Consider the following 26,456-nt stretch of genomic DNA (forward strand, 5'->3'; position numbering starts at 1 on the left):
ACAGACAAAATTGCAGCTAACATCAAGAATGCAGTATATTTTATATAGCTTGATTGTTGATGAAACAACAGATAATTCTATTAAGGAAAACGTGTCTGTCTGTATTCGCTATTACGACCTTGCTACTTATTCCATTAAAGAAGACTTTATAAGGTTTGTTGGCGTTGTAGACCTCACTGGCGAAAACATTTGAAGTACAGTATTAGGAGAACTGGCCAAATTGAACCTGGACATTCGTAACTGTCATGGACAAGCATTTGACGGCGGGTCAAATATGAGTGGAAAGTTTAAAAGCGTTCAGGCTAGAATAATGCAGCTAGAGCCGCTGGCCCTCTACACTCACTATGCTAATCACAGACTTAATTTGGCTGTAAGTAAAGCTTGTACGGTGCCCAGCATAAGGAATGCTGTAGGGGTGATTTCTTCAGTAGCAAACTTTTTTCGTGAATCCGCTGGGAGAATTCATGCATTAGACCAAGAAATGGGAGACAGGCTGAAGAAAGGGAAACATACTCTCAAGGAACTGTGTGAAACAAGATGGATTGAACGGCATGATGCTGTACTTACCTTTCTAGAGGATCTCCCTGTCCTACCGTCAGTACTACAAGCAATACACTAGAACCTCGATAATCCGAGCTTGATGGGACCGGGGCCAACTCGGATTATCAGAACCTCGGATTATTGGAAATACGAATAAAAACACACAAAATCAATTTCTAATACATAGTATGTCGATGTTTTAATAAAAATAAAATACAAACATATTGAAAGGCAGATTAGAAATATATACATAATTATTATTTTTTAAAATAATCTATTATTGTTTTTTGTTTTTTTAATGCTCCTCGCTTCTCAGCTGCTCGTGTGCTCCACTTCTTAAAAAACATTACGTCATTTGGCGTGACGTCATCTTGCTGCTCCACGTATTCGAGTGCCTTTTCTAAGCGTAGAAACCCATCTGCATGGCTAATTTTTTTGTTGGTTTCTTCTTCCCCTTGTTCGTCTTTTTCGGTGTCCTCATCCCGGTTGTTGACCATTTCAATAATTTTCTCATCTGTCAATTCTTCAATTTCATCACTGTCTAACCACTTCTTAACCTCTTCAGCACTGGATTCCATTTCGCAGCCAGGGATTGTCACCATTAAATTCAATAGAGTCATATTATCACAGTCATCTTCAACTGTTTCTTCTTCTTCACTTTGTGAAACTCTCGGTTTTATAAGTTTTGACCAGGATTTCTGTATAGTTTCCTGTTTAATTTCTGACCACGCATCAACTAACCAATAGATAACGTCTTTTATATTAACTGTTTTTAGCATATCTACTAATGAAATTTCTTCTTCTTGCAAAATATATGTCAGAAGCATGCGTCTGTACTTTTTCTTTATTGTCGCAATGACGCCTTGGTCCATAGGTTGAATGAGGCTAGTCACATTTGGGGGCAGGAAAACAGTTTTAATTTCATCACTTGAAAGCTCTTCTACGTTTGGATGGGATGGAGCGTTGTCAATAACCAACAGTGCTTTTCTCGGTAATTGTCGTTCTTTTAAAAAAGTTTCTACTGAAGGAACAAATTCCTCGAAGAACCAATTTTTAAAAATGGTCGTATTCATCCACGAGTTCTTTTGATTTTTGTATGCGACGGGTAGTGCGTTCATATTTACATTTTTAAAAGCTCTAGGTTTTTTTGATTTTCCTATCACCAAGGGACGAAGCTTATGTGTCCCAGAGGCATTGGAACATGGCATAACAGTAATTCGTTCCTTGCTCTTTTTATGCCCAGGAGCGGAAATCTCGTCTTTGGATGCTAGACTCTTGTCAGGTAGCATTTTAAAATTTAACCCAGTCTCGTCACAGTTATATAATTGATCATGTGTGTAGCCCCCTTCTTCGATCATGCTTTGAAATTTTTGAACATAGTTTTCAGCACCAGCAGCATCAGCTGAAAGCTTTTCTCCTGTGATATGCAATTGCCGCACACCGTATCTTTTTTTCCATTTATCCAGCCATCCTTTACTGGCATTAAAATTGCTTTCACCTTCTTGTAATTTATTACGAAAATACTGCGCTTTTTCTTGTAATATAGGCCCAGAAAGAGGGACACCTTTTTGCCGCTGTGCTAAAAACCATGAAAACAAAGCTTCACTTGTTTTTTCGTACTCACTTTTTTTCATACGAGATCTGGATGTTGTAGCCTGAGAAAGATATTTTTGAGTTTGCCATAACTCCAATTTCTGTCTGTTGCGCCTCCAGTCACCCACAGTAACAGCACTCACTCCTAAATCACGCGCAATTGTTTTTAGCGGCTCACCTTTATCAACCCGCGTCAGCGCTTCTAATTTATCACTTAATGATATTTCAGTATGTTTTCTTTTACTCATACTGGTTCGTAATAGAACTGGGACGTAACTACATAGATGTGCTCACGGCGAAGAACTTATGGGAACTAACAATTACCCTCTGGAGGGAACGCGGGGAAGTGACGAGGGGGCGGAGGATCTAGGCCGACGGAGAAAAGGGGTTTCCCCCAATGTTATAAAAATAGATGCTTGCGACTTCTGACAGGGGTGGGCCGCTACCTGCTATGTACAGTCACTTACCCAACTCACCCCATCAGGCCTTCCTCCTCAACATAGCCCTGGCCGTCCCTACATGTATGTGTGTTTGCAAAATTCATATTTTTTTCTTTCTCATAACCCCCGAAACTGACTCGGATTATTGGGAACTCGGATTATCGGAGCTCGGATTATCGAGACCCTAGTGTAGTTAAAAAATCATCTCAAGGGAGCAATGCATTTGCATTGTTACATTGCATGCTATCATCGGAGTTTATCATCTCTGTTGTTGTTCTAGGCGATATTTTAGGGAACACTTTACCCCTGTCTCGAAAGTTACAGGCTGAGTACATGGACGTATTCAGAGCAATGCAACTAGTCAATGACACAATATCAAGCATCCAAGAGCACCGACATCACAGCAACAAAAAGTTTAAAACTATCTTCGAAAAATGTGAAGATCTATTTCATGATCTAGGAACTAATATTAAAAAGCCAAGGGTAGTGAAATTGCAAAGAAACCGATCAAATGTTGAGGTAGAGTCTGATGAAGAGTATTTTCGAATCAGTATTTACGTACCATTCTTAGATTATCTAATCTGCGAACTCTCTTCCAGATTTCCAAAATCACAATTGACGCGAATTTCCGAACTAAACAAACTTATGTCACCAGACTTTGGAGAGGACTTCGAAGATTCATTTCTGCATGGAGTTCAGCTTTACCTGGATGATTTACCTTGTTTTTCTGCTGTGAAGGGAGAGCTGAATATTTGGAAACAACTGTGGTTATCTAAGCCCGATGATATGCCAAAACATCCTGCTCAAGCATACAAACTGGCAACAGATTTGCCAAATCTAAGAGTACTTTTTCAGATCATCTGCACTCTCCCAGTCACATCCAGTACAACAGAACGTTCATTCTCAACACTAAGACGACTTAAAACTTACCTAAGAGCCACAATGACTGAAGAGAGGTTAAACGGACTGGCACTACTACACATACACCAAGATCTTGTATCTTTGAAAACAGCTGAGGAAGTTCTTGAGGTGTTTGCCAGAAAGCATAAAAGAAAACTATCCCTAAGACTAGATTAAATTACTATGTAAGAATTAAACTACTCTTGTATAATTTATTGATGTCCTTATCATTTTATTAAACACATAAGTTTTATAAAACTGTAAATGGTATTTATATGGCTACCCGTTAACATTAAAAGAAAATTCTGTTGGAGTTTCACCGGTCGCCGGTTTTTTTTTTTTTGGGGGGGGGGGGGGGGGGCAATCCGGACTCCCAGTGTCCCCCCCCCCCCCACCCCCAGAAGTCAATCCTGTATCCGCCCCTGGTCACTGATTGATAATTTGTTTGACATAAAATTTTTATCTATAATGAAATTGGTTATTTACTTAATTGAAATATCAGACATATGACTATGATTGCACTCATAAATTTTAACATTTCAGCTCATAGCCTATAATTTGTACACAATTCAGAATCACAAATGTTTAGCTGAAATAATTAAAAACTATTTCATGTAATGCTTACTAACATATATTCAAAGCCACCATAAAATGGCTGTACAATTAAAAAATATATTCATAAACTGTAAGTAAATTTTCATAAACTTCTATAATTGCTAAAATTAACCAGAAACACATCAGAATAATCAGTTTCCAAAATCATTAAATTAAATAAAGATTCCAATCAAAGCTTTTTTAAATATATATATTTATATAAAATTATATATATAATATTTTTTGATTTTTCTGATCAGTCTGTATTTCATACTATATCATAACCTGCTTTTCCAAGGAAAACATTATTTTGTGCCAACAATACATTCTACTGTGTTATGATTGATGCTTCTCATAATTTTTAAGGAAAAATACAAAATATAACCATTTCTGTTAGTCAAAAATATGATTTGTGTACGACCTGTCGAAACTCCAACATTACAATCATAAACTATTCCGCTAGTATACATACACAGGGTCATATCTTAAGTACACGACTAATTCTTCATTTTCAATCGTAAACCCACCTTAAGCATGAGAAACACTATAGTGATAAATAACAATAGAGTAAACATAGTGGTATAAATAGTTCAAACTACTACATTTCGGACAAATATAAGGTCACCAATTATTGGTATGTATGCAAAACACTAGTTTTCCATATTCTCACATTATCATTTGGTAAGGACATAAGAGGCTCTTGAAGTAACGCCATAATTCGTTCCAGGAAAACAGAGCGCTAATGAAATTTGGTTTTTTCCATAAGAGTGTGTGTTAATCAAAATAATTCATTTTCCAATCAGGAAAGTGTGCTTGCTGACAAACATTTTAATCAAGACACTACTCCTGTTTAAATCAATTTACAATACTAATACATGTTTAAATACATTTGAGGTACATTTAAATAAGTGTTAAGTAACATTATGTTATTAAAGAACCTAAAATTAAATTTAACAAATTCACAGAACGCATTACATAATAGGCCCTGGGCATAATATTCCTAAGAGGCTCTAACATTTTTGAGGTACAAAATAATAATGTTATTAATAAAGGAGATATATTTCAGTTCTAATATTAATTTAAAAAGCATAATATTAACATTTTCTATCATTAGAAAGATTATTTAACCTGTTTAACAGAATTCCCGACTCTGTTGTTTACTAAATGTGTGTCTGCCATGATTTGCCACTAGTGCATCCTAGTAGACACGAGGTACACTAGCCCTTAAAGCTTCTTTCTGGCTTTTCTCTCCAGAGCTGCTGATGACATATGGGATGGCATAATATAAATGTTGGCTGAACACCCGGGCCATCATCAGGGATAAATATACAATGAAAGAAGAGAATAGCTATTAAGGAAAGAGCAAAATATTGTAGTTTATTTGTCACATTATTATTTTTTTCGATTGTATTTAATTCTATACAAATGCTGTTGCCATTGTGCGTGCACGGAAATAATAATACATGTAGAAAAAAAAAGCTACTATGAATCTATGACTGCACTACTTAAAATCATGCCATAATTTATTGACATCATTACTGCAAAACAGCACAAATCAAAGAAAGATACTTCGATGGGCGTATAAAAAAAATCAAAGTATTTTTTTACTAATTTTTTTTAAGTCTATAGACATTTTATCTGTTATTGAAACATAAACTGAGATGAAATCACATGTTTTAAAATGGTCATTGATGCAGGCACCCCAGATGTTGGTTACAGAAAAAAAAAATAGTAACTGTACAACCCAGCTGGCATACTACCTGTTTACAAAGTCAAAATTTGTCACTGGGCAGAGATTTAGCAACAGTAACTTGTGTATACGTTGTTATCTAGATTAGTAGCTATAACTTTTAACCTATTGAAATATAGCAAATAATAGAAGCAAGTATGGGGTTATGTTTGATATTACATTTAAATATCACCACACAAATCAAAGTACAGCATGATGGAGGAAAGGGTAGAGGAAGGAAATGCAATATGAATAACTAAACTCTTATTAAACACACCTAGTGATGGTATAAGACGACAGACGTTCTCGGTCAGGTAGGAGCGAAAATGGAAGTACCCTGAGAACAACTCAATGTCACAATCACAACAGTGTACACCACACTGTATTCCTGCCTGGCCAATTCCCAGTCCATCAGGACCAGAAGTCAAGCTAGTGAGTGAGTGAGTGAGTGACTACTAACCCAGATGTACATCTTATAACAGTCATACATTTTAAATTATTTTGTACTGAGTGCAACAGTGCAGAGCATTCCTTAAACAAGAGTGCATGATCATCTCTTTTGTAAGGTAAATAATCTTGTCTGTATTTGTCTTAACAGTTCAGAAACAACTTAAATAAGCACCAACACTCACTACTATTGTACATATAACACAAAATGTACCCAGTGTTTTTTAGTGACCTACAGATGTGAATTTATATGGCTGCCCTTCTCGATTTTCCCCATCAAGTTTTGTGTCAAGATTCTGCAACTCTGCTTTCATGATGATATTCATGATTTCGTGTTCGGTTGCTAGCCGCAACGCTGCACTGTCAAGACGCCTGAGCTTTGACGCGATAAATTCTCCAAATTGACTTGCCTCATCACTTGGTTTCTGCCTGGAAAATGCTCTGCCAACATTTTCCAGCAAACGAGATAAACCTACATGTGATGGATCTGGATGTACTTTCTTCTTCACCTTACACTTTGGTGGTGGAGTGACTGCATTGTCTTCATCCTCGTACTCTCTGTGTGGTGAGCTGTCACTGTTTAGCGAGCGAGAGGTGGGCGACAGAGCTCGAGCTCCCACAAGAGTCTGGCATCCATTCAGCGGCAAGTTTCCAGCATATTCATTGTCATCTTCGTCCTCATCATCTGTCTCGGGCATGTGCACCTCTATGAACTGCGGCAACTCCTGCAACAAAATATTATGGAGTTTATCGCCAATTGTTCTGTATGCTGCTATGGCTACACAATTCACTAAAAGCTGACACATACAAATCAAATTATACTAAAAACATTTTTGATTTGTTACTACTGCCTCACTTACTAATTGAGCATGAAAGAAAATAATTCAAAGAAGTTATATCTTGCACCAAGGGTTCTATAACATAAATAGATATATGCTGAAATTTATGATGTAATAGATTATAACATAAACATAAATACACAAAAATAATTATATGATTGAATTTCATTACAATAATAAATATTATCTTGAAATAACACTCAATTCAATGCTCTATTTTGACAATTCTGCATCTATGAACAAAAAAGAACTCCTGAAGGATGTTTTAGTAATATTTGCTTGTATTTTATGTCTTATTTAACCTCACTTTTGTACATTCTATTATATTGGGCCGCCATTTTATCTCAAAACACCTTTGATTCCACCATTAATTTAGGAAAATACTATGCGTGATAATGTAAGCTTACAGAATTGCTCTGAAAATATTCAAAGTCAATAGCATGGCTACTAACCTTAATTTTGGATAAGGTCATCTTTAAAAGTTAGTGAATAGCTCCCCCCCCCCCCCCAGGTCTTTTTTTCTTTGCTCTGTTGCCTTCCCAAACCTTTCCTACCCCACCCCTCAAAGCTTGTCTTTCATGTTGACATCTATCGCATGTGTTCATGACTAATTCCCAGAAATGACGTTGAGATTCGCCCCTCTTCATTGTTGCCAAACTGCAGAGCAAAGGTTTGGCATGGCCTAAGTATACATACCAGTTTGATCCGCTGTCAAATTTATCTTGTTCAGTAAGCATACGCCACATTGGAGCTACTGCTAATCTAGCATGAGTTTTAATGGTAATTTGATAATATTAATATGAAATGACAAAAAGGCTAAATTGTATGCTGCATGGTTGCTTAAGTAACAGTAAAAGAACAAACATGAATTAAAAAAAGCAATACAGTTCCTTAAAAAATGATTACTTACCAGAATTTAGTGTATTAGTGCTAGCAAAGAAATTTTTTTAACAATGGTTAATGCACAAAGGGTTCAATGAGTGTTCAGATCAGGTTTTTTTTTTAAAGCAAATGATCTTTAGAAAATGCTCTTTTAGTGTAGTAGGTTTAAAAATTTAAGCAAAATCAAGTTTGTGTTCATTTTCTGTGAAAATGACTAAGTAGCACCAAGGTGTCACAAAAGGGCAAAAATTTTCAAAAGCTCTGCAGTAATTAAGAAACTAACTGTATCACAAGATTTGGTGTCTACATCAACAGTGAAAAAACACAAGTAAGTTAAAACAAACTCTTATTAAAAACTTTCATAATGGCTCAAGTTAATAGAATGTAAAAGGGTATTCCATTATATTGTTACTATTTAATAATGTTGGGAGAACTGGGTTCATAAGGGATAGCCCAATTAAGTTTTTTAATAGTTTTATTGATTACTAATATTTACATCACTAATAAATAATCTTACTTAAAAATACATTATCACCAACTACTTGCACATAAAAATGTTTATTCGCAAGTCACTCAATGTCTGTCAAGTTCCGCAGTTTGCACACCTCACTGGAGCTAGGCTCAACAGTTGTTCACCCTTACCTCGCACCTGTCCAAACACACAGCACAGTCTCGCACCACTCAGTCCACTCTCGATCCCGTCGCTTCGCGTCGTGCCACTCTTGAGGGGTCTCTCTCACCCTCTTCCGATGTCGCACTTCCCTTCGCTCTTAGAACTCTTGGAACTCTGGAACTGTTGCGGGACTCGCTCGGAATCTGCTCAGAACTGTCACAGAACTCCCCGTGGAACTCACGCAGCACACCCCGTGGAACTCACGCAGCACACCCCGCGGAACTCTGTTGCCAAAAACATGTCGCCCAACTCTCGCCACACCCGCAGCACTCACGGCACTCATCATCGCGGGACTCTGTCACCCAAAAACTTGCTAGCTGAACTGCCACAGAGGCCGACGTCAATGCTTAAGTAGTCTGAGGCGCCCTTCTCAAACCGACAAGAGCAGCTGTGGCGAGTCGTGTCATTCCGGCCTGACCCGACACCCCAACAGTCAAGAAGGGTGGCGTTCATTATCGCCAGTCTGCACAAGCGGTCCATGGAATTCCCAAGGTCGCTCAGCGAAATATAACAGCACCAAGGCATGACGTTGCGCGGGGAGCGGAGGGGGGTAGCGACGACCCTTATAATCCGGCCAGGCGTGTGTGGGATGCCTTATGTCAGCGGAGTGCACATATAACCGCACAGGGCTGCCAGCCAGCTCTGAACCTGGCATCGCGATCTGGTCTCTCACGTTCATAACAATATATAATGTTGTCATCCAAAGCTGCGCCCTCCCTCAAGTCCGATATGCCTCGCCGCTTCATACTCCTTCTTCTCCCACCATCACCCTCTATTCCAAATTTGCCCCCCGTGCTTATGCGTGTATATGTACAGCAGTTTGAATAGAGCGCCAGAAACTACCACAGGAGGGAGCAGTAATCTCAGTGCTTCATTCCCGTAAATTAACCACTTAACATGTTAACCCGAATTAACTCGGGTTATATAAAGTGATAATTTTATGCTAACCCGAGTATACTCCTGACACAATTCACTTTGCTGTCCTTCATTATGTATCTCGAATATTTCCGTCGTGTTTCTTCGCCCTTGTAGTTTACTTTTTTCCGTGTAGATTGCGGCACATATCGACTATCTTTGTACACTTCAAGCTTTGTAACAGAGATGGCAACTCTGTGCGCTTGCCGACAGGCAAGATGATAATCGTGTTCATGAAACGTTCGTAACTTACACCTGTTTGTTTACAAATATTTAGTTTATTATTTCCTTGCCAGGGTGCAGTATCTATTTAGATTTGATTACCTTACCGTGCCCAGTGCAGTGATCAGAGACAAACTGTTTTTTCGCGAGTTTTGCGACACTCAAGTAGACAATTTCTTTCGTTTTCGTATTTCATAAATAATTGTATGAATATATGAACTGAATATTTTTATTTTTATTTTGAGTGAGTTTTGCCATTGATATTGTCATACTTTTTGCGATGTTTTCTTTTGTATTCGGGTACGAATGTAAAATGTAATTTGTGAATTTCTTTCAGTGATTTTTATTTTGTTTTGAAATGGAAACAGAAGAGTTAGTGGATATTGAAGGATCGGATTTAGAAGATGCTGTAGCAGAAAGTGGAAGTGATACGGTGTACACAAGTTCTGACGCTGGTTCTGACAGTTCAGATTCGGAAAGTGACAATGTTCTTCAGTCTGCACGTCAGTGGTGCAAAATCAACACTGTTCCTGCATCACCGGCACCCCCAAACCATGCATTCCATGGTACTGCTGCAGTGAATTTCATAGTAAGTGAGGATGCTGACGTACTTTTGTTTTTCCACCAGTTTTTTGACGATGACCTTGTGAAACTTATTACTGACGAAACAAATAGATATGCTAATCAGTGTCAAATGAACTCACCTGGTAATTCAAATCGGGTGTGGCAACCTGTGCAATGTGATGAAAAGCGTGTTTTTTTTTGCTCTGAATATTTTGCAAAGTATTGTAAAAAACCCGAACTGACACAGTACTTGTCAAAAAAATCCACTAATTTCGACTACATTTTTTCCACAATGTATGTCTTCAAGAAGGTTTTTACAGATAAAACAATATTTACATTTTTCCAACAATGAAGACTACAATCCAGACAATCACCCCAGTCCTAAGCTGAATAAAATTTGGCCTGTTTACGACATTCTGGTTGAAAAGTTTCGTAACCTGTGTACGCCTTGTCAGCACATCACAATAGACGAAAGCCTGCTTCTCTATAAAGGCCGTTTGGGATGGGTTCACTACATTCCTTTGAAAAGAGCCAGGTATGGTATAAAAACGTACCTTCTGTGTGAATCTAAGTCAGGGTATGTCTGGAACTTCATAATTTACACAGGGAAAGGCACTGTGCTTGGGAATGAGTTCACTGATTTATCAGTATCCTCGCAAGTTGTGATGAATATCATCAAGCCTCTACTCAACAAAGGCTATTGCCTAACAATGGACAATTTTTATAATTCGCCACAGTTAGCCGACTTGTTGATTTCGCACAAAACAGATGTTTATGGGGCATTGAGACCAACGAGAAAAGATGTCCACAAGGCCTTGCGAGAGACAAAGTTGCGTAAAGGGGAAATAACCGGGTACCAGCGTGGAAAGGTGTGTGTAATGAAATGGAAAGACAAAAAAGATATCTGCTTGATTTCAACTGTACATAACACTGAAATGGTGAAGGTCACAAAAAAAGGCGAAGATAAATTAAAACCAAAAGTGGTAGTTGCTTACAATGATACCATGGGAGGAGTAGATCGTGTAGATCAATATCTGTTAGACTATGCCATTCCGAGGAAAAGAGGCAAGAAATACTACAGGAAAATTTTTTTTCCACCTTCTAGATCTTTCACTGTGGAATTCATTTGTATTGTACAGGAAATCTGGAGGAAGTAAGTCAGCGCTGCAGTATCGGATGGAGCTAGTGAAACTAACCATGGAGAAATGCCACCATCCTGAATTCGCAGCCAAACATGGTTGTCCTGGGAAAACACCTCCACCAATGAGGCTAACAGGGTGCCATTTTCCTGAAACATTGCCTCCAACAGAGAAAAAGTCTAATCCAACAAAACAATGTGGAATGTGCAGTACAGTGCGTGATGGAAAGGGCAAAAGAATTCGAAGGGAAACGAGATATTTCTGCCCAGACTGTAATGTGCCTCTGTACGTTACTCCTTGTTTTAGAGTGTACCACACTACATCAAATATATAGAATCAATGCTACAGCACATAGCTTTTACCTAAAACAACAATAGCGTGTGGGTAAGAATTTACATTTCGCTTTAGACAGTTTTGCATGTAGGTAATTTTTATTGGATTTGTTTTTTTTTTATTGTTTTTTAACATGTTCATTATAAAGTGTATCCATTACTAGCAAAAATATTTTAAAATATAACATTTATTTGTGGTTTTCTGTAGCAAGGGTATGCATAAAATATAATGTGTATTATATAAAACTCTATTCATGTACTTTATTTTCGTATTATAGAAAGTATTATACATTTGAGACATTTTTATGGGGTTTTTTCCAGACTGTGTGTGACAAATAATGTGTACTTATGTAAACTTTGTTTCATGCATATTATTAATTGTATTGTTCTTATTTAATATTTTGGCCATTTATTACTGGCATATGTAATTTTGGAATACATATAACTTTTTTTACTCTTCATTAGTGTATACTGTGTAAACATTTTGCATCAACATTTTGTAAGGATTTTTTCCTACAAATAATATGTTATAACTTAATGTAAATGTAATTAATTACTCGAAATAAAATTGATTCACAAAATATGACACAATATTACATGATTTGCATTTCCGCTGCAAGAAAAACATATTTACGCCGACATAATGACTGGCCGAGTTAACTCAGGATAAAACTGTGGTAAAATTATCGTCCTTCATATTTCATAAACAAACAAATTTAAAAAAAAAAGAGCCCAACTATTGTTCGTTACATTTCTAAAGTACTTTTCTATTTTGTAATAAAAAAAAATGATTTTTTCGGAACAGCTTTTGAAAATGTTAATGGAACGTTAAGTGGTTAAGTAAATAAATTGATATGTAATTTGTTTTACTTGTTCCCTAGTGTTTTGTGTTTTTAGCGGACGGAGTGACCACTTCACACTTCAAGACAGGTACTTTTCATTACAATGTAATAAATATCCCGAGACCCAAACATTGCCGAACAGTCCCGAAGCGGGCCTTAATTAATTAATTAATTAATTAATTAATTAGTATATTGTTTATAACCATTTGGCTAAATGTAAGTAAGGTTTGTGTGTAGTCATTCCTTTTCCCGGTGGCATGCTTTTTCAAATATTTTAAATGGTCATCGGCCGGACATGGGCGGTGTCTTGCCTCTAGAGCGCGCTGAGAGGAGCCCAGTCTATCGCCGCCGCTACCCGAGGTAAGGAGCTCCATGCACGCATCGTCTTCAACTTTGTAATTTACTGATCCACATCCATCTGTTCACTTAAATTCTATAAATCATTTTCACGTAACTTCAGTGCTTAATTCCGGTAGTAGATTGCTTTACATAATTACTATTTTTTGTCATGCTCTAAGAACGTTGATTCTGTCCAGCACACGTGGTGTCCTGGACCAACTTTTTAACTGATTCGTGCCACCGGACATAGTGTTTTATTATATATAGAGAAATCGGGCCTAGCACCTACACGGGTCATGTCAAGACCCAGAGAGGGAGTGGTTAGCCGGGTCCATATGCCCCAATCAAGTAATGGCACCCATTTATAAAATTAATTTATTATCCCGATAAAATCCGTAAATTACCTGCAACGACTACGCACACACACACATATAAATATATATGTTGAATACTGAATAAAAATGAAAAGAATTTCCAATGAACACTGACATATCCAAAAATTATTTTATCTACAAGCTTAACAGGTAAGAGGTAAAGAAAAAGAAAATATCTATAGAGTATTGAAATATATTTAATGATGCTTCTATTTCAATATCTAAAAGGAATTTAACTGCAGCAACTCAAAATGGAAGACTAATACCCACTTGCAAACACTTACTTGTATAAGTGATTTCTTTTCTTTCATTGTATAACACTGTAGTTCTAATTACATTGAGAAATAAATAATATAAATATGTTAAGAACATTTTAGTATTCTTAAAAGTAATAATTTTTTTTTGTGCACAGAGGATTTATTTTGGTACCAATAATTAATTGCCTTGGAAATATACTAGGAGTCACTAACCAATTTTACGTTGATCGCCTTACTTTGAACCGGAGATAATGTGCTGCTACTGAGTAAACAAAAGTATTTAATTTGTTGAAATACAATGTTAAAATAAAAAAAAATAAAAGAAATACATTCTCCAATTTTTAAAGTTACGATATACAAGATAAATGTTTAAGTTAAATATATTGTGAAGTTTCCAGAATTTTCTAAACAGAAACCAAACCAAGCAACGATGTAGTGGTAACTTGCTTGGGGTGAGAAGGAAGAGAGAAAGAAAGAGAGATATGAGATTAGATTTCGGGTCCAGTCAACAAGTTTTATAATGATTTGATATCCCAACCTACTATCCTTCAAGAAGTAAGCAGTAAGATCTGCTTGCACAAAGAAAATTGTCTGCATTGTCTCATTTTAAACTGAATTAATTCTTTTTATTTTTCTAGTCAATATTTTAACTTGCCAATACTAATTTAGAGAATTTAATTTTTTTAAAAATCATATTGCAAGTTAAATACCACTGTTAATACTACTTTTTAAGATTTGTTGTAGAAGAGGAGCAATAATTAGAGAGCGGCCTTTTATAATAAAACTTGGTCTGCCTTCTGTACCTGTTAACTAAGTTGATCTTAATGTTTTAATACTCCAGAGAACAAGACTCAGTGATATTAGCCATGGGGATGGAACAACTATTTAAGTTAGAAGTTGGTGGATTATTGTTACAGGTTGGAATTACATAGACACTAGAGAAATATTCAGCAAAACAGTTACCACTATGAAAGGGTTATTTGTAATAGAATCATTGACCTTATAGGATAGTTGATGTTTGTAGCCATTCTTCATAATTCTGACATAATTCCAGAAATTTTTGGGATTCTGTTTAGTTTTGTTATTAATATTTTGAAGTCATATTTTTTTATCTCTAGTAATGAGTAACTTAGGCTCTTTACAAACTTGAGAACACAAGGAATAACTGTATGGATTCATGCTGCATTTATATAATTTATGATTTTTTGACGTGATAACGTCTTATAAATTGATGAACGCCGGCTGCACGCATGAAAAAGCATGACTCATTGTCACATTCTGCCTGAGCCGAGCGTGCAAGAACCGGCCAACCACTGTGCGAGATAATCTTCTATAATATCAAAGCAGCAATTAAAAATATTTAATTTATTTGTCCAATTCCGTCATTTCAAATTAACAATTTATTGAAAGTGATTTGATTTCAGTTTATTTCTATAACTAATTGTCGTGATTATATTTAAACAAATTATTTAAATTAAATTTGCAAAAACTGTAAATAATATTTGAAAATTAAAAAGAATGCAATTTTTCATCAATGTTTTCTTATGATGCTATCACTTAAATTATCGTCCGTAAACAGAATTTACAGACAAACCACCCCCCCCCCCCTTTTATTTTCAGTTTTAATGAATTAATGAGTTGTTTTCAGTACCAATTAGGATACTTAGATGTTGTTTTCACAGTAATAGGTATATATTATTTGAAAACTTCATTCATTGTTGATGTTAAATGATCAACCATAATATTAACTTCACAAGTATTATAAATGTCTGACCAGTCATGATTTTTGAGAGCATTATATAAGCCAAGATAAGTCACCAATCTTATACTTCAGAATGAAATAAAGCAACATTTTCACATAATGTATCACAATATGTTTCAAACAACCATATTTAGTTTAGACAACCTTACAGTAATATTTATAAAAAGGATATATAAGCAAATCTAAACCACATTAACATTATTTGGATAGAAATAAAAAAGTTATCTTCTTTTGTAAATGGGTTAGTAAATTTTTCATTAGTAATTTACTTATAGAATATAAGTAATATAAAACTTGTTAAAATTGTTTGGGTAGGAATAAATAAGTTATCTTGTTTTGTATACATTTTTTTTATGAAAACAACCAAATAACCAAGGTAAAGAATAAAAAAGTACATATAAATAAAAATGTAAATGTTCTTTCATTCAAAATATTATATCTCCCAAAGTTCTTCACCAATTGCTTTGAAATTCTGACATAAAGTTGCATTTGAATACACACATGTTTTTATATATCCCTCTGTGTCACACATTTTACAGATAAAAAGATAGATAAAAATACAGATAGGTAAAAACTTAAGATTTTTAATATTTTCATTACTATAGTGTGACACACATATATAGGTATATAGAGGAGCAAGACAGATATACAAGGAGATATAGAGAAATACATAAAGAGACAGATAGTGATAATAAGAAAGAGAGATTGATTGAGGCACTGTAACACATGCCGGGCATTAGCTAGTAACATAAAAAATTGAGTTAACGTTCATTTAATTATTTTTTTGGGATAAAACTTTGATTTTTTTATTAGTCTATTGTGACGTATTCTCATCACCCATTGTGAATTACGACCTCACTCAAGATTAGTAAAAATTATTTCATACACATAGTATCGCTCGCTTGGGATTGCCTCTTGTCTCCAGCAGTCCAGCCCTTTTACCTGCGCCCGTGCATGGACACCCTCCTTCTAGCAGCAGATTTATCACTCTGATTAGACAATATTTTTTAGATTCTTTTCCATTCTTAAGTTATTTCATTATTAAGGTAAAGGGTTTTCACTGAAATAATTAGACAAACATTTCCATTTATATTTTCTCATTCCAAATTATATTTACCCCAGAAATTTCCCTGGTCCATCTAGTTTCTTTGAATAGTTGGAATTGAGAAATTGCCCTATGCAGGATAATTAAGCAACATTAGTAGTAAATAAAAAGTTAACTTAGGTAAACAATAACATTAATGAACATTGCACAAACTATAATTATGCATTGTGCAGTAAATCTGCAGGTATGTATATGTATCTGTTTATATGCATGTTCATTGCTCAGGAAAAAAAAGAGTACAAATTTTTACATTTAACAGAGCCTCTAAAACATTTCCAAAATGGTGTTTTAGAGCCTTAGTGAAATGTTAAATTCAATAGTGCAGTGTAGAACAATCATAACACATAAATTTCATCAAACTAATACAGTAGACTTCCGATATCTAGTACGCTTGATACTGCGCAGGTGCCGGAGTACTGAACATGCTTGGTTATCAGGCTGTATCACATTTGCTAAAAACTAATTAGTAAAGAAAATACAACCTTAGCATGGTGTTTGGCGGCAATTAATGTTTCGCAGGAACATAAGGTTAAATATTTCATTACAAATACAAGCCAAAATTATATTTTGACTTGTTTTCCATGTGTTTATATATTTATCTTTATTGTTCATCTTGAGGCTTTTATATAACATACAGTGTAAACCAGCATGGTGTAGGGCCATAAAGTTGTTTTAAAAAATTCATCCCTGTGGCAAAAATCATTTAAAGAATGCAAAACTAATTTTTTTGTCAATGACTGCTGAGTTCTGCTGAAGGAAAACAAAGCCTGTCTAACATTTCCAAGTGATTCCAAACAGCACCAAATGCTGTAGGCTAATCCGGGCAGCACACTTGCAGCGCTTCCGACTGCCACTTAAAACGTGCGTTTTGTAAAAGGGTTTCGACCTTATAGGTTTTTAGCTTAAGTCCGTACATTCCTCGCTGGTGCTGGACCATCGAGCATTCCTGACCATTAGTTGTTGGCCTATCGAAAGTCCACTGTAATAGAAAAGTACATTTGTCAATTCAAATTGTACCCTTGAATTACTAGCAAGGAGACAATGCTTTTTTTGATACAATACATATGTATAAAATTCTGAAAATAGTATTTTCGAGGTCCTCTCATATTGGATTATTCTGTGAACGGGCATTGCGATATTTCAAGTAGTTAATCTGTAGTTTGACGTTTGGAACATTTGGCCAATTCAGGTTAAATACTTTTAAAATACTGTTACGAATGTGAGCAAGGCCACGACATGCGCAGGTGCAGAGCTGGCTGGCGGCTGGCGTAACATGAAATGTGCCGGTCGCACCTGGGTCGCCGCTTTATCTCCCCCCCCCCCCCCCCCCCCCCGTGCGGCACTGTTAGTTTGACATCCAAAACCTGCCAGCTGCGGAGTTACGCGAGCCACCGACACGTGTTTTCGAGAGATTTCTGCCGTTGGGACAGTTCGGAATAACGCGACTGGCCCCGGCCGCTCTCGTGAGTTCTGGAATTGCGCCAGGGCCTATATATATGCCCGAGGACGTCAGGGCAGGGAGTCAGTAGAGTTCAGAGAGAGAGAGTTCAGGCGGCAACCTTCCCGCAGCAGAGCTTCCGGGGCGATAGTGCCAGGGGTGCGGTAGAGTAGCGAGGTCCTTGGACGAAGTTTCCAGGGCAGGGAGTGAGTGAGTGAGTGAGTGAGTGGAGACGGGAGTTTACCCGCTGCAAAGTTTCTGGACGATAGTGCCGCGGGTGTGGCGGAGTCCCGAGCGAAGTTCCGAGCGAAGCGCCGAGTGGGATCTCGGCAAAGGGGAAGTGCGACAGCGGCGGCGGAGTGCTGCGACAGAGTCCTGCGACGGAGGACCACGAGGGGTGCTGCGGCGAGTGTTGTGCCAGAGGTGCGGCCCAGCGAGGCGTGTGAATTGTGAGAAACGAGTGACTGGAGGAAGCAACATTTTTATTAAGTACAATTGATTAATTAGCATTTTTAGATTATTTGTAAGTGACATAAGTAGTGGCAATAAATAAAACTGTGTGTGTGATAATAAATCTTTAATTGGGCTATCCTTTACGAACCCGTGGTAAATCGTAACATTTTGGTGTCAGAAGTGGGATAGCCCTAATTAATAGATTTAGGATTTAGTTTTATTAGAATAAAGTTAACAAATAGGAATTAGTTTTTCGAGAGTAAAGTTAGCATTTAGAACTTTAGTGAATTTGGAATTTTCTAGAGCTAGTTTGAGTATACTGTAGTAGCGTTAGTTTTGAATGTAATAGAGTTATTGTTAGTTTAATTAGAAGGTTCGGCTAGGTCATTTAAAAATTAAGAACAGAATTAGGAAAAATAATTATTTAGGTTGTTTAATTAGTAACTACTATGCTTTAGAGAGATGGCTTCTGAGGAATTTAGTGTCGAGCAATACAGGGAGATAAGGGTTTCCCTGGAAGAAATAAGAGCCATTTGGAGGAACTGTAACAAAGAAATGTTAGCCAGTATGAATAACTGTAATGAAAAGTTAGCCAGTATGATTAACTGTAACAAAGAAATTGTAACCAGTAATAAGAACTTTACAGAAGAAATGAAGAGTGAAAGGAAGGAGAGTAAGAACCACCATGAAGAAGAAAAGAAGAGTGAGTCAAATAATAGCCTAGAGGAAATGAAGAAGGGACAGGAGTAATAATAAAGGGTCAGGATGAAATGAAGAATGGCCAGGAAGAAGTAAATAATGAAATGAAGACCGAAGTGAAGATAAGCCTAGAAGAGAAGAACAGAGAAGAGAAGAACAGTGAAGAGAAGACCAGCCAAGATGAGACTAGCCAAGAGGAGACCAGCCAAGAGGAGACCAGCGAAGAGGAGACCAGCGAAGAGAAGACCAGCGGAGAGAAGACCAGCCAAGAGAAGACTAGCCAATTCATGTAGGCTACTAACTGTAAAAATTAGTTCAGATGAAGAGTTGCCATTATTATCTAAAGAACAGTGTAGTGTGGGCCTGATCACCAATTCTAATTGTCATAGTATCAATTTTATGGATAAGAAAGAAATTCTGTTAGTTTCAAATTTACCAAATCAAGTACAAGAAATCCTTAGTTGGAGGTTAGCAAGAACCTTGACACCTAGTTCTGATGTATGCTTATATCACTTTCTGTACTATACAGAATATTATGAAAATTACCAAAAAAAGTGTTATGACCCAAACAATGTCCGCAAAAAAGTCATTAAAGCAGGCGTAAGACCAATTTCACTGAAATTTGCTAAAGCAGTAAAAAGCAGTAAAAAGCAGCAAAAAAGGAGTGCAGTGTTAGTTCCTGGCAAAAAGATTTTTGACAACTGCAGGAAAAAAATTGTTTTAGACGATGATGACGGTGACGAAATAAGTAACGGTTGCAGTGACAACTCCCTTGACAGTAGCATGTTAACGTCAGTAAATATTAAAAACATTGATCCACTGTCCAAATAAGCTTTAGAAAAGCACGATTTAGACACAAGTATGGCAACACTAGGAGTTTCACCGATAAAAGTAAAATCACTCTCAACAGGATTCAAGGTTAAATATGCGAAACCAAAAGTCAGTGAAATTAAATGTAAAATAAAATCAAAGGTTGCACATGTCTTGACTCTACCAGAAAATGAGTTAGAATCTGATGATTCAAATTCATCAACAGAAGCTGTATCCACAATAGCACAAAAGGCCCAAGATTTTGACAACCTTGTCAATGCTATTAAAGAGAAGCTCATAATCACCCAAAGTAAGAGAGAAAAAATTAAAATTTTAACTCTGACACCCCAATCATGGTCGAGGAAGAAAACTGCATCAGAATTTAAAGTGACTGAATACATGGTTACAAAGGCACACCAGTTGCGACAAACAAGAGGGATTTTGTCTATGCCTGAGCCAAAAGAAGGAAACAAAGTTCATATTGATGTATTAGAAAATGTCAAAGCTTTTTATGAGGATGACGAATTTAGTAGGATCATGCAAGAAATGTCCATATTCAAAAGCGTTTAATGCTCTGTAATCTTGACAAACTGTACTCAGCTTTTTAAGAAATGTACCCTAATGCCAAAATTGGACTATCAAAGTTTTGTGAACTTGGCCCAAGTGGTGTATAACAGTTAATCAAAGAGGAGTTCATTCAGTACCTATATGTTTGTTGCATTCATCAAAAAGTCGAATGAATCTGGATAAAATAAAATTGAAGGAATTAACTAAAATGTTAATGTGTGAAGATGTAAAAAGAGAATGCATGTTAAGAATGTGTGATAAATGTCCTAATTCTGACAAATTGGATGATTTAGTTAAAACAACACTGGAAGACTATGATGTTAAAGACCAAATAATGTTCAAGTAATGGACAAATACTGACCGGAGCCAGCTTCAAACAATGGTCCTACCATTGTCCGAATACATTACACTTTTAAATGAAAAACTTGAAACCTTGATACCTCATTCTTATATTTCAAAGCAACCATCTGAATACATAATAAAGAGGAAAGAAAATGTATCCCAAAACGAAGTGCTTTGCTTTATGGATTTTTCTGAAAATTACGGATTTATCCTTCAAGATGAGATTCAAAGTTATCATTGGTCCCATGCATCTTGCACACTACATCCAGTAGTAGTTTATTACAGAGACAATGATAGCTCCTCTGTTTCACAGCAATCATTTTGCTTTTTATCAGATTACATGAAACATGATGTAAACTTTCTTTATGAAGTACAAAGCAGAATTTTCAGTTACATGAAAGCAAAACAACCAAAAGTAACAACAGTAGAATACATCACAAATGGCTGTGCTGCACAATACAAAAATTTCAAGAGTTTAGTCAATCTTTGTTTTCATGAAGCAGATTTTAGTCTAAAAGCTTCCTGGACTTTTCATGCCACAAGCCATGGAAAATGTGCTTGTGATGGTATAGGTGGCTCAGTTAAACGATCTGTTACAAGAGCCAACCTCCAAAGACCATATAAAGACCAAATTTGCACACCAGAAGAAATGCTTAAGTTTTGTAGCAAACACTTTTCAAAAATAATATTTCAATTCATTAATATAGATAGTGTAGAAAATGTAGAACCAAAGTTGACTCAGCATTTTAGTGAACATAAAACTGTACCTGGCACAAGATCTTTCCATTTTTTCCAACCACTATCTAATACTGTAATAGCAGCAAAACGGATAAGCAGTGACAAAGATTTTTCATCTATGTATAGTTTATCGCAAAAAAAAGAATTTCCAAATTTCCAACCAAATACCTACATAGGCTGTGTGTATGAAAATAAGTGCTTCATTGGACTCATTTTGGAGCTTGATGATGACAATAAAGATGCTTATATCAATTTTATGCACCCTCACTGGCCATCACAGACATTTGTTTGGCCAGAAAACCAAAATGTTGGAAGAGAGGATAAGTGCTGGGTCCCTTTTACAAACATAATTTGCTCCATAGATGTTCCACAATTACCTAAGTGCTCAAGTTGGACGAATGATGTTCAGTCTTTCTAAAAAATTTTTTTTAAAAACATTAATGCTGCCTGGCCAAGGAAATATTAAGTTTCATATCAACAAAAAAGGTAAGCCAAAAAATTAAATAACTTTATTAATACCTATAATTTTTAACACACTTTAACTACCTACTCGACACTTGAATGTTACCTAAAAATCCTAAGTAGTAACCTTTACAAAATTAAAACTATATGATTACGTAGTTTCATTGGCCTATTAGTGTGTATAAGATATTTGTTATGTGTAATAATAAAATTAATATAATTGTTCTAACTATTGATTTGATAATGATTTACAGCTAACATGCATCTTTTCAGCAATATAATATGTTTTTCCCTTTTTATCGAATGATAACATCAAATACCCATGAATTTTGTTTTATATTATTATAGTACTTTTCATTCTCTTTCAAATGTGACATTTCTCAGCCTCATTGGATCAGCCAGAAAAAAGTTATGAACATGTACGGAAATCGCTGTACAGATGAAAAAAATTACAGAGCGCCAACTTTAAAGAGTGAAAACAGGGTTAATATGAGTCAAATGTTATTTTTTACCTGATTTTTGGAACCCTGATGAAATTTCAAGTAATAATTGTAAAATTCATTAGTTAGTATTAAATAATTTTACAATTAGATTTTTACGGAAAAGTGCCTTTTTCATCTTGCACCTCAAATAACAGATCAGTTAAAATGCACCATTTTCTAAAAAACTTATAAAATAAAAACTAAAGTAAATTTGGCCAAAATAAAAAATATACGTTATGATATTTGTTCATAGGTGCTGTAAAAAAATTTCAAGAAAATCTGAGGGGGTGGGGTGTAGACCCCTGGATGATTTGAAATTGATTGACCCTTCAATTCAAATAAATAAGACCTTGCATTTCTCTCATGCATAGTACACTCATTACCACTTATTTCAAATCAATTTCTTACTAACTACTAAATAATTATTTTATCAAGTATATTATCAATATATGACATTCCCCTTATTTCTTCACTCCTACTCATATCATGACCACTTTCCGGGGACAAGACAAGTACATATAAGTAATATTTCAAATAAATTTTGACACTGCCTTAAAATATCACAATGCTGATTAACAGATGGACTAAAAATATAATCAGGAAGTTATTTTCATATTTGTATTTGCTTTTCTTTCGGTTGCAACCGTCTCCTAGATTATTACCCTGCAATTTATAGACGTAAAAGAGATAAAACAAAACATTTTCTGTGCTTACTTCTTTAGGTGAGTGTTTTAGCACGTTTGAAACAACTCTTCGGCGTTGTAAAACATTCCGCAGGAAATTTATTCGCGAAAACCACCATACTGTAGGTTTGTACACTTCACTGGCTGCACAACCACTCCTTTCACTTGCTCTGATTTTCTTCACTTCTGATAAATATTGAGTGCGTAGTGTGTTAAATTTTTTCGTGATTTCATTACAACTAACGCCGTCTTTCCTACCTGTTAATTCAGCCACTACTTGCTGAAGTGCACTTCTCCGTGCAATTTTGTTGCGATAAAGGGGGTGTTTTAAGTTCCACAAACATTCCTTTGCCTTATACGATTCAATCAGTATTTCAACTGTAGTTTTATTCCACTCGATAGACATCACGCACAGCACTTAATGATACACAAATTACAAAACTGGCTTATTCTGTACATCAAAACATTAACATTATCATAGAAAAAATAAACATTATCAAACTGAAATTAAGTAAACAAATTAAAAACATTTACCTGAACCATAGAGGTAATCACAACGCAAGGAAGAGGCCCAACTTTAAGATTTAATATTGTAAATTTTAGAATTTTTAATTGAGAAATAAATGAGTACTTAACATACAACTCGATATACTAGTCATGGTCATAAACATATAATAAAAGGTAGTGGTTGCAATCAAACATTGTACGAACTTTTCCAGCCATACTAAATAAATAAAACTGCATAAAACTGTGGTAAAAAGAATTATTTTAATTGGTCAAAAAAAAAAATACAAATGAACTAAAACTGTGGGAAAAGAAAACCGTGGAATCGGGCAATGCCACTGGAATGCACTACGTAATGTCTCCCTTTTTTTTGTGACGAATTTCCTATATTGTCCTATTAGCAACTAGCTGATGTCATGTGAAGGTGACAGGCCTAGCTTCTCGCTTGCCAGGCCTAACAAAACGACAAAACAAACTCGTCATTATGAAGAAACTAATAAATATCCACAAACTTTTATGTTACATTTCCCAAATAACATAGCCACTATTGGTTCAGTTGTTACCACTCTAAAAACTGTAATACAGCAGCAAAATAAAAAAATATGACGACAGTCGTCGTACCCTCCCAGATGCAGAGGCCGTACCTGTCCACCGACGTGGTCCTAAGGGAGGTTTGTCCCCCCAGTGCACCGTCTGTAATGTGCTACGGTCAGGGACGCACCCGCGTGCGCCCTAGCATGCCAGTGGACTTCTTTTTGTGTTGTAAATAATTATGCTTTTTATGTACTTTTAAGTGGTCACGACCCTCCACAATTTCGTATATTTTGTAACGTAACAAAACTCTCACGTCTGAAACATTGTGTAAATACTTCACTTGTCATTTATTCGTAACTAATTAATTCATGTGTATTTTGTTTTATTAACTAATTACTTGTCATGTCGTTTTAATAATTCTGTGATTCTTTCAAGTGCTAGCGGTCTCAGATAGAGGGGGCATTTGACGCCAGCCGATAGTGAGCCTCTTAGTCGCACAGTCCGCGATGCCTCTCCGATGCCTCTCAAAGCCGTGTGCCACAAACACGCCCGCGCATGCAACATGGTGCAACAGGTGTGAGTGCACCAAACGACCCGCAGCTAGCACCACTACCGGCCACTTCGGCGGAAGAACTCCGCCGGGTGTGGCAATATGCTTCCGCCGGACTATAGCATTCAAGGGCACATGTTTTCTCTCACAGACATAAACTATTGACGCCGACCGCCAATGCTCCTCTATGTCGCATATACCGCTATGCCTCATCAACGTCTCACGAAGGCGTGTGCACCGAAAGCACTCGTGCGCGCACCGGAGTATAGAAAGTGCAACGGGGCGAACACCAGGTTACAAGTGCAATGTCGTCGAAAGGATCCGGCCGGGTGTGGCATATCCCTCCGCCGAACTACAACAGATGTTTATGTATTTTTTCCACAGGATATTATTAGACATTATTTTCATTATTTAACACTTCATTTTCTCCAAAATTATGTTTCACCGTGCACCTTGTCCCGAACCTGGCTGGTTCAGTTTCCCGCGAAAATCACATGTTTCCCGGGGAGGGCCGGCGGGGGAGGGGGGTCGCGCACGGTGATAGCGGCAGTATCCTTCCGGAGCTCATAGAGGCCGGCAGCCTCCGCGCAACACGGGGCCAGCAATTCTTATTTTCACTGATATGTAGTTTTCAATAGTTGTATAATTCCGCAAACCTTTTCTTTCAGTTCCGTGGTTTGCCTCGACTTACTGAGTAGTAATTAACTTAATTATTAGGGCTCCATGACAAGCGTTTGTTGTGATACGTAAGTACTGCGTGTGAACTACGAGTACGAGATGTTACTTCGGTGCTTCACGCGATATCCTAGCCAATCGGCTAACTAGTTTCTGCCCGCACGGGGCAGCTAGTAGACAACACGTAACATTCAATCTTACTAACGCGTCAATTTCTGGGACAGTCCTAAGATTCAGGTAGCATCGCCGGAGTTACGGGCCTACGTTGACGCCAGCCGATAGTGCGCCTCTTAGTCGCACAGGCCGCGATGCCTCTCCGACGCCTCTCAAAGCAGTGTGCCACGAACACGCCCGCGCGTGCAACATGGTGCAACAAGTGTGAGTGCGCCGAACGACCCGCAGCTAGCACCACTACCGGCTACTTCGGCGGAAGCACTCCGCCGGGTGTGGCAATGTGCTTCCGCCGGACTATAGCATTCAAGGGCACATGTTTTCTCTCACAGACATAAACTATGTAATGTATATTTCATCAAATGTTTTTATTTGTTAATTCAATTGTTCAACGTGCGAATAGGTCCTAAACTTGGCCGCGTCTGTTTCCCGCGCGCTGCGCTTCTGGCGCACAATTGGCAGGCCTGCTGTAGCGCCGTGCTACACGAGCGAGTCGGTACACACCGGGAGCTCGAAGAGGCTGGTCGTCTTCGCGCAACGTTGAGAGGCCACCTTCGCGCCAATTCCGCAACATCATCTAGAGCGTGAGTTACAACCCCACTGGCCATGCGTCACTGCACAGGTCTTGACAGCCATCGCGAGCCTAGCGCCATCACAGCAGCAACGTCCGCCACGTACTGTTCTCTTCAAACTCCCCCTCTTACCATTATAAGCAGGGTCATCACCGAACAGCCGTACACACGCAGAGCTCACTAACCCCGAACAGTCGCGGCCAGGGGATGGATAGCACCATGTAAAGTTTGATAAGTAATAAAAAAAATCACTTCACATAGCGGAGTATATCATTTGTAGTGTAAGAC

General features: G+C 37.0%; 1 protein-coding gene across 1 annotated transcript; it reads right to left on the reverse strand.

Moving 5' to 3' along the window:
• Positions 1 to 3,861: 3,861 nt before the first annotated feature.
• LOC134530982 (uncharacterized) lies at positions 3,862 to 23,691 on the reverse strand. Its single transcript, XM_063366383.1, has 2 exons — positions 23,194 to 23,691; positions 3,862 to 6,968 (listed from the first exon to the last, which is right to left on the reverse strand). The coding sequence occupies exons 1-2, from the start codon at positions 23,566 to 23,568 to the stop codon at positions 6,468 to 6,470; spliced, it is 876 nt and encodes a 291-aa protein (XP_063222453.1). The 5' UTR covers positions 23,569 to 23,691; the 3' UTR covers positions 3,862 to 6,467.
• Between the last annotated feature and the right edge of the window lie 2,765 nt (positions 23,692 to 26,456).

The sequence above is a fragment of the Bacillus rossius genome, chromosome 3 (assembly GCF_032445375.1).
Source record: "Bacillus rossius redtenbacheri isolate Brsri chromosome 3, Brsri_v3, whole genome shotgun sequence".
NCBI lineage: Eukaryota > Metazoa > Arthropoda > Insecta > Phasmatodea > Bacillidae > Bacillus > Bacillus rossius.